Raw genomic sequence first — 9,353 nt, 5'->3', positions numbered from 1 at the left:
AGGGACTGATGGGAGGGAAAGAGGCAACGAGGGGACAAAAATAGGGGGGAGAGTATCCCTGGTTTTAGGGAGAAGTGGTCCAGCAAGAGATGGTGAGAAGGAAGGCGATAGGTATGAGGTATCACCACAGACCAAGAATTAGGATGGCACTGGAAACATTCAGGTATCAACAGCATCTAGAAAACATCTAGCAGAGGAGGGAATGAGGAAAAGATGATAGTGAAGCACTCCCTCCAATTCAGCCCTGAGAGTGTGTGCTGGGAGTGGAGACCATGACCTTTTCCAGGTCCATGCTCCACCCTTGAGCCCAAACTGGGAACTGCAATGGCTGCTGGGCAGGCATTGACCCAGGTAGCTGGGACAAGGCTTCATGGGACACTGATGTTGTGAGCCTGCTCTACCTCACCCACCAGTGAGTCAGCTAAGCAAAGCCAAGCCTTGAAACTTAAGCTTTTCCCTTCTGCCCCCAGCATATCTGGGATGCAGCTTGAGCAGAGAGCTAGAGATGTTAGGGGCCTCAACAAGGGGAAAGTAGGGGGTCAGAGAAAGGGAGAGTGGCTTGTCTGAGCTGTCATCCAGGCTCCACCCAAGATTGGTGTATCTCTGCCACCAGAGCCTGTCTTTCCTCCCCCAATCCAACTCGATCTTCAATCATGACCTCATTACTCCCCTCAGGTTTCTTCTCAACCCCACTATCCCATTCTTCCCAAATTTGTCTTCAAACCATTCCCCATTATCCACAGCTGATTCACTATCTCCCAGACCTGATCTCTAAGTAGCCCCCAACACTGCTCTTAGAGCCTATTCCTACTCTCAGCCTGCTAGACTGCATTTACATCCATCCCTAGCCTATCATCCTTCCTCCAAGGGTGCTCTGCCTTGAGCAGAGGTGAGAATTGATCTGTATTAACTTTCATTACCATAAGTGACTTCTATAGTTATTCCTTGTTTAGAAGGAATTTAGTCATCCAGAGAGCTGAGGAAAGAGCCAAAATAAATCCTAGGAAGACATAAGCTTATCTCCATCCTCCTTCCCTCTGCCCTTATTTGTCTGCACACTCATAAAAGAGTTCTAGGTGATAGGACCTACACTTTTGAGTTAAAAACCAGGAATCTTGGGCTGGGGTTGTAGCTCAGCGGTACAGTGCTTGCCTAGCACTTGTGAGGCCCTGAGCACCACATAAAAATAAATAAATAAAAGATACTGTGTCCAACTACAACTGAAAAATAAATAATAGAGGGGAAAAAAAAAAACACAAAACAGGAATCTCCAGGCCAACCCAGAGTTTAAGCTCATCTGCCCATCATACATACACAGGTGGACATTGTTACATATGCATGTGCCCATAAACCTGCAAATATATCCATATATAATTAATTAAAGTGCACATATATTCATAAACACAACTGGAATGTGTGCTCCATGATGTAGGGACAATTTTCTCCCCATGGTGTAGCCCTGACCCTACAACAGTGCTAGTACATAAATGTTTGTAGAAAGACTGACACATATGGAACATATACTTGTAAATAAATGTATATACAAATACATATAATAATATATACAAGCTGGTAGTGATGGTACATGCCTGTTAACCCCAGCTACTTGGGAAGTTGAGGCAGGAGAATCGCAAGTTTGAAGCTAGCCTCAGTGATTTAGCAAGACCCCCATCTCAAAATAAAAATTAAAAAAGTATTAGGACTGGGTGCATTGGTGCACATCTATAATCCCAGTGACCTGGCGGCTGAGACAGAAGGATTGCAAGTTCAAAGATAGCCTCAACAATGGTGAAGTACTAAGCAACTCCCTAACACCCTATCTTTAAATAAAATACAAAATGAGGCTGGGGATGTGGCTCAGTGGTTTGAGTTTCCCTGAGTTCAATCTGCAGTATAAAAATAAACAAATAAATAAATAAATAATATTAGGGTTGGGGATATAGATCAGTTGGTACAGTGCTTGCCTTGAATGCACAAGGCCCTGGGTTCAATCCCCAGCACCACAAAAAAGGGGGGGTTGGGTATGTAGCTCACTGGAAGAGCACCCCTGGGTTCCATCTAGAATTGCCAAAAAAAGCATTAATATATACAATGTTTATGTTCACACATCATAAATACACCTATGTGATATCTGCATACTTATATATGCATTTAGATAATCCACATACATAACATTGTGATATACCTACATAATTTATACAATTTACATAATGTACATATAAAAACACATATGCAAACAACCACTATAAACAATAATTTATAGTTTACACAGGTAAATGTAGACATCACATATATACTACATATGTGTCCACACTAAATGAAGACATATAGTAGCACCTTTTTACACAGATGCTTCCAAACAAATAAAAATTGTCTCAAGGACCCTGACCCGGGCCTGAAGGACACTACCAGAAATATCCACCAGATGGCACTTTTTCCCTACTTCCTATACTCCCGAGTGTTGCCAGAGATGTCGCTTTTTTCCTCCAAGATACAAAATATGCAAAGTCAGATGTAACTTAAGCTCCCCCTCCACCACCAGCAGCTTATAAGTGCGACCTCAGTCCCAAAAATCTGCAATTCTGGCCTCTCCAAAGTCAGGCTCCTCCTCTTAGGACTCCAGACTTCCTTCCGAGATGTCTACTCCCCGTTGGGGCTCTAGTTCTGCCCAATCCTCAATTTGACTCTGTCACCAGCAAGCCAAGGATGGAGCTAAGCCCAAACACCTTCATTTCAGACCAGGACAGTTGAGGATTCTTAGAGTCTGCAGTAGAAAGCAACCAGAGCAGTGGCCCCATTCCCCCATGGTCCAAGGACAGAACCAGAGTCAGGGTCATTTGCAAACACGTGTCATTTTCATACTTGTACATATAGCCCCTTTTGGCTTACTCCTCACAGCCTGCCTTAGATGAAGGAGAGTTGGACACCTAGCCCCCAAAAATGCCAAAAGCAGGGAGGCCAGAGACAGGGCTAGTTGCTATTAACCTTGCCTGCTCCTTTCCAGTCTTGATACCCATCTCTGGGTGGATGTTGAAAGGAAGATGTTAGCTCTGTCTGAAGCAAACTACTTAACATCTTGTATGTGGGGCAAGTACAGCCCCTCCCGCCTCCAGTCCTGTGCACTCTCCTGGAACCTCAACATCTAGGTGTGAACAACCTAGGAAGGAAAATGCAAGAAGGCTTGGAAATCCATGGGGAGGCGAAGCTGGGAGTTCCGCAGTCGCTCAGCTTCCCCCGTCCTCCTCCCCTCTCCTCCCCTGGGAGCCCCGGGAAATTATTTATTAAAACACCACCCGCTCTCTCATTTATTTGCGGTGAATAATCCTCGGCATCTCAGCGCGTTTATTAAACCTTTACCGTCCCTGCGCCCGCATTACTTTAATAATAAATCGCGTGTCACTTTCCAGCGACATTATTAAAGGCCATCCGCTGCAGCAGAGGCGGGGTGCGGGGAAGATGGAGGCGGTGCACAGCAGGGGTTCCTCCCATTCAAGGCTGCGGGGGGGGGGGGGGGGGGCACCAGCCAGCAGGGCGGCAGAGGGGGAAACCGAGGCTACAAGGAGGCTACTCCTGAAACCTACAAACTCTGCAAACGCTATTGAGGAATACAGAATCCCCAGGTCCCGCGTGACCATCTTGGGTCAGGTGGGGCTCTCAGGAGTCTCAGCTCTGCAGGTGGACGCTGTCCGACCCCTGGACCTTCAGGGAGCGCCTTGAGTCCAGCTGGAGGAAGAACAGCCTAGAAGGGGATTCCCTGGCTGGCTCAGGGACCCAGACACATGTTCCCTCTTACAGTGAGGAGCCGACCTTTCTCTGGTCCCCACATAGAATGAGCGCCTTCCCCCCACCCCTCACAACCGAACTCCTGCTTTGTGGTTGCCTCGGAATTCGCCCCAAGTATCCAGCCTTCCCCTACCCCGTGTGGCCCTGAGCGACTCCAGGAGCTGCTGGGCTCCAGCAAAGATTCAGAAATAAAAACCATTTTCTAAATTGGGGGCCCACAACAAGGCGGAGGCAGAAGAAAGAGTAGAGTGTAGATGTGGAGAGTTAGCCAAGCCCTGGGGCTGGGGTTCTGGATCAAGCCTCTCCCTAGAGACACGGCTCCCTGCTCCCTGCCATGGGCCCCAGAGACGCTGAGCCAAAAGTGGTCCCTCCCGTTGTGGCGCCAGCTAGGGCAGAGCCGGAAGTTTAGGAGGCCCTCCCCATCCACACACACAAAGCATCTTGTCTTGCTGAGTTAAGCTTCCATTCCCTACTTCAATCATTCAATAACTTCCCCAGTGTCCCTGGGGTAGGTAAGGAGAATGTGAGCAAGAGATTTGGGAAGTCACAGTGCGGTTCTGTGACAGATTTGAAGTCAGATAGGTTGTAATTGGGGCAGTTAGAAATAGGCTTACCATGGCTCTGAGTTCAGCAGTAAAATGGATAGATTCTTGTGGAAGCTGGTGGCCCAACTTCTCCTCTCCTCTATCTAGATTATGCTTTCATATTGGGGTCCCACCCACATAGAGGAAACCAGAGTAAGATGAACAGAAGGACAAGTAACCTATTTCTACACCAGCCCCAATGAAGGGATATCCTCCCACTAACCAGAAGCTTCAGATTCCTTCCCTAGAGGACAGGGTAGGCCAGAGCTCAAGCTTTCTCTCATCTGGCAGGCATGTGCTTAGAGAGCAGGATACACAGTTCTGGAAGCCAGAGTCCCATTAGCATGAAAGGCCTCCCAGGGGTATCTGGTCTTCAAGTGCACATCTGCAAAAACTGTCTGTAGCTGTGTACTTTGGTTTATAAATCTTTATTGTTGCCTATTGTGCCTAATCCTGTGCTAGGTAGGCTTTGTCCACAACAGAATGATACAAGATTTGGAGCTGGCCCTACCCCTTTTACTGCACTGAACTAAACCATGTTCAGTGTGCTCTCTTGTACAACAGATGGTGAACAACAAAAAAGAACTACAGTTAATATCTGGGTGAGAGAGAAAACTTCTGGAATATGAGGGTTTTGTTTTGTTTTGGTACCAGGGATTGAACCCAGGGTACTTAACCACTGAGTCAGGGCCTTGCTAAGTTGCTAAGGCTGTCTTTGAACTTGTGATCCTTCTGCTCAGATTCCCTATTGGCTGGGATTAGAGGTATGCACCACCATGCCTGGATGGAATATGAGTTTTGAGGAAGAATAAATTGAGGCTAGGCAAAGGTTGGGAACACGGAAAACAACTGCAGGAACCAGGGTCTGTGGGAAAAGGCAGTTAGGAGAAACTGGCTAAGCAGGAATGGAGGGAAGTCTGGTGGAAAGAGGATTCTGGTGTCTGCAGCTATTTCCTGTATGCTCTCTGCTCGCTTGCCCTTTTCAGGTCTCTTCCAGGTCTTCTCAAGCAGGGATGAATACTATACCCACTCATCCACCCCCATGGGCCAGAGCTCTGGACCTAGTAGTAATCCTCATTCTCTTCACTCTCAGCCACCTCTGGAGCCAGGTTCAGTGATCGCAGCTGGGGAATGCCTGTAGAGTTCAGCTGATCTGCAAACACACATGTGGACAAAGGAGAGAGAACGGGGGAGAGGCTGCTGATGCACACAAATCAGTCTATGGGAAGACCATGCTTGTGTGCACCCACATAAACATACACATGTGGATTGTTACACACATGTGGATTGTTATACACATTTGAGGGTCCTAATCCAACACCATTCAACCGTCAGAGCTCAGCCTCCCACAGCCACCTGCCCCCCTACCTGGTGTGAGCACTGTCAGGGTGGCAGGAGCCTCAACCTCACCCAGGGCATTTCGGGCAAGGCAGCGGTAGGTACCCTCATCACTGGGACGCACAGCTTGGATCTGCAGCCAGCTGGTCACTTCAAATCTCTGCGGTCCACCCCTAAACTAGAGCCAGAGGCAAAGTCAGCAAGGTCATTCTAGAGAAGTCTAGGATGCTTGAGGAAAACCTCTGCTCCCTGCCCCTACCTGTACAGAGATGTGAGGGTCATCGCCTGGCAGCTGGATGTCCAAGCCGTCCTTCCTCCACTCAATGGAGGCCATGGGGTAGGCAAACACCTCACAGCCAAAAATCACATCCTGCCCCGTCACATTCCAAATGTCATACGGCTGCAACACGATCTGAGGCTCTAGGGGGTGAAGGTGGGAGGCCTGAGAACAGGATGGTGTATCTTGCCCAGCAAGGATACAATATACCAATTCTTGTGGACATGTATTTTTAAGGAACACAATATATGCTGAACTAAATACACATCCACAAATAAAACATGGCATGTATACACAGATACATACAAATGTAAATACAGGTACATATGAGGGTGCAAATGCAGAATAAAGATGGACATGCACACATGTACACACAGAGTACTGTACAGACAAATTGCACAAACAAGTACACAGACCTACATCTTAGCTTTCAGGCACTCAGTCCAGGACTACTCCCTGGTCCTCATTGCACTCTGCTGGGCCCCTTTCCTGCTGTGCTTGTAACTAATACCACCCTCTCCCCTTCCCTCTCTTGTAACCAGTCCCTTCTCAAAAGCCTGAAGAGCAACCCTCCCTCCACCCCAGCCTTGACTGGGAAGGGGGACTAAAGGGGGAAGAGGACCAGCGGGGAACCTGGGCTAATGTGGGAGAACCTGAAACCAAGCAGCCTCCTGGAGGCTGAGGAAATTGTTGGAACCCCCCCCACTATTGTGTTTGTTTTGCCAGTAGCCCAGCCAAGCCAGAACCAGTAGTGGCTCAGGAAGCGAAAGTTGCTGAAGCCGCCAAAGAAAACTAAAAGCTTGAATGGCCCCAGTCCCCAGGGTGACTAGAGGGAAAGCTGAGAAATGATTCCCCACCCCCCTTCATTAATCCGTATTCGCAGGAGAAAGGAAAGAGGCAGGGAGTTTGGTTAATAGAGTGCTTTAAGATTCTTCCCAAAGAAATCCCGGTACTCCGTTCCCACCCCCTCAAAAAACAAAACAATAACAACAACAAAAAATAAATAAGAACAAAGAAACACTGATCGCATCTCTGTTTAGCTATCTAAGCTCCAGAGGCCTAGGAAAAGTCTGGGGGTCTTTTTAATTTTGAACCAGTTATTGACTACGTGCTTCCTCCCTCCCTGCCGGTTGGGTCTGAGGATTTCAGGCAGCTCAGTATGCAAAGCTGCCAACAAAGCTCAGGACCCGCACCTTAAGGCAATCGCCTGGAGCCCTGTTGCCAGAGCAGGGTCTAACACTAGACTGGAAGTCTCCTGGGCCTCATCTTTTTCTCCCCACCGGCCAGAGACCAAAGCCGTCAGGGCTCGGGAAGCAGTGCCTGGAGGAATTCCCAATCCCGGAGATAGGGTCCTGGGCCGTGCATACCGGCTTCGCAGGGCCCTGGATGCGCCACAGTGAGGTTAGTGTCGGGCCGAGCGCGGGCTGCCTCCTGCAGGCGGCAGATCTGGGCGTAGGTACGGCCGTCGGAACCGCAGAGCGGGCGTTGCGAGCGACAGGCACAGAGCGGCTCAGGCACCTCTCCGTGGCTCAGGTCGCCGCCTGTGTCCAGCCGGCACTCAAGCTGTTCGCCGCAGCGCCCATAGAAATGAGCACTGGGGTCCAGATCGCAGAGCTGGCCCTCGAGGTTGGCGCATTCCCAACAGCAGCCGCACGCGTCGTGCACCCTGCCCGCCAGGCAGCCCCGAGGCGTGACGCATTCTTCTAGCCGGCAGGGAGCGCAGCCCTCGCCCTCTGCTAGCAACCGCAGCCAGCCGCGCCGCAGGTAATCCGGGCCAATGGACGGCCTTGCGCTGATCGGTGGTGGCATCCACCCCACCAGCAGTAGCAGTAGAAGGGGCAGCGCCAAGGCAACTGCAGCATGCTTAGCTGGAAGCCCTGTGAGCACTCGGGGCATCAGAGCGTTGGTGGCACCCTGCTAGAGAGGGAAGCCAGGTCAAGAATTTGGAAACAATGCCTATGCGTAAAGACTAGCCTCACTGTTCCTTATACCAAAGCTTGATCCTAGCAAAACCCTCTCCCCTGCTACCTTGGAGTTCCCTAACAGATGTCTAATAATCCCTAGCGGTTATCCAGTTATGCCGGTTGGCAATTCATCGGGTTGCTCTTGGGGCCTGGGGAATCAGGAGAGATGATGGGAGATAAAAGGGCTCACATGCGCGCGCACACCCACAAACACCACCAGCACCACTTCCATACACCACCCAACTCTGCAGCTCCTTGTTCCAGAAATGGCTGAGAACGGCCAGCTCCAGATGTAAGAAGCTATTAAAGGAGTTGGGAAGGGGAGGGATGCCCCTTGCGTGTGGCCAGGGGCTAAGGGACTCACCTATTGTCCCGGACTAGGCCCTTAGGAGCAGCTTGGTGAATCCAGTCCGAAAGAGCAGGAGGTGGAAACAGTAGAGGTGCACAGTCGGCTGGGCCCACCTGCCACCTCTGCTCCCGCCTGAAGATTTCCGAAAGCCCAAGGGCTTGGATTCGAAAAGCAGCTCCTCCACCCCTTTTCCCCGCCCCTCGACGTCGCGTACCCTCCTTCCCCCAGATTCTGAAGCTGCCAATTTTATGCAGCCGCACGGGACATTTCCTTCCAGCCTGGTCCAAAGCCACAGAGAGAGCAGAAGAGCGTAACTAGACACCGAAGCTGGGAAAGAAGGAGGAGTGTGAGAGCTGGAGACTGGGAGTGGGGTTAGAAGGATGGATGGGAAGTTCAAAGTTTGGCTTAACATCTTGGTCCTGTCCCATCTGAGTTTACAGTCCCAGGGGGTGGTTAGAGCAGCTGCTCTGGTGCCAAGGCATTTCACGTCGATGTCTGGGTGCACCTAGAAGGCAGGGTAAGCCAACATCGTCTCACCGCAGCCCTGGGCTGGCTTTCCCGGAGGTGGTCGTAGCCTTGCCCACCCAGTTTCTGCACTCAGGCACGGACCGCTCTTGGCGTTTACTTCTGACTGCCTACAACTGGCCTCCTCCCTACCCACTTCCGGCAGGTGCTTCAGTCCATGGATGAGAGGGGTGATTAGAGGTCGGAGCTAACTAGCTGCTGCGGGGAGAGGCGGGCTGGGCGCCTCCCCAGCGGGTGTAGCTCCCAGTCCGGATTACGGGTTATCGTTGCGAGACCCGCAGGGCCACAGGCACTGAGTCTCACGGCCGCCACCAGCGCCACCGTGGCACTTTGGGCTGGGGGAGGGGAAGAGAGCACCCTTGGAAGCCCGCCCACCCCACGCCGGTCAGCCAGACCCCGCCCCTGCCTACCCCGAGAGGCTTTCTGAAGCCTCGCGGCAGTAAAGTTTATAGGGGCGGAAATCGCGGTTTGCTGCCAGGGAAGGGGCGGCATCTAGTCAGAATCAGCCCCGCAGGCCAGGCCGCCACAGCCTT

General features: G+C 50.9%; 1 protein-coding gene across 2 annotated transcripts; it reads right to left on the bottom strand.

The window, feature by feature from the left end:
• Positions 1-4,811: 4,811 nt before the first annotated feature.
• Kazald1 (Kazal type serine peptidase inhibitor domain 1) lies at positions 4,812-8,542 on the bottom strand. Of its 2 annotated transcripts, none has more exons than XM_077105416.1 (5): positions 8,311-8,542; positions 7,350-7,899; positions 5,965-6,125; positions 5,736-5,883; positions 4,812-5,520 (listed from the first exon to the last, which is right to left on the bottom strand). In XM_077105416.1, exons 2-5 carry the CDS (start codon positions 7,876-7,878, stop codon positions 5,429-5,431), a joined length of 930 nt encoding a protein of 309 aa, XP_076961531.1. In that variant the 5' UTR covers positions 7,879-7,899; positions 8,311-8,542; the 3' UTR covers positions 4,812-5,428. The 2 variants fall into 2 exon arrangements, with proteins under 2 accessions (XP_076961531.1, XP_076961532.1); XM_077105417.1 differs by having other exon boundaries at positions 7,350-7,896.
• Between the last annotated feature and the right edge of the window lie 811 nt (positions 8,543-9,353).

Source organism: Callospermophilus lateralis, chromosome 15, assembly GCF_048772815.1.
Source record: "Callospermophilus lateralis isolate mCalLat2 chromosome 15, mCalLat2.hap1, whole genome shotgun sequence".
Classification (NCBI taxonomy): Eukaryota; Metazoa; Chordata; class Mammalia; order Rodentia; family Sciuridae; genus Callospermophilus; species Callospermophilus lateralis.
The sequence above is the reverse complement of the archived record's forward strand: the minus strand, read 5'-3'. Positions and strand labels throughout refer to the sequence as shown.

Bases quoted from the DNA above. Each gene is read 5' to 3' on its own strand.
- Kazald1 (XM_077105416.1), bottom strand. From the start codon at position 7,878: ATGCCCCGAGTGCTCACAGGGCTTCCAGCTAAGCATGCTGCAGTTGCC. The intron at 6,126-7,349 runs GTATGCACGGCC...TTCACCCCCTAG, and splicing joins TCCAGGGCCCTGCGAAGCCG to AGCCTCAGATCGTGTTGCAG. The intron at 5,884-5,964 runs GTAGGGGCAGGG...CTCTGGCTCTAG, and splicing joins ACCCTCACATCTCTGTACAG to TTTAGGGGTGGACCGCAGAG.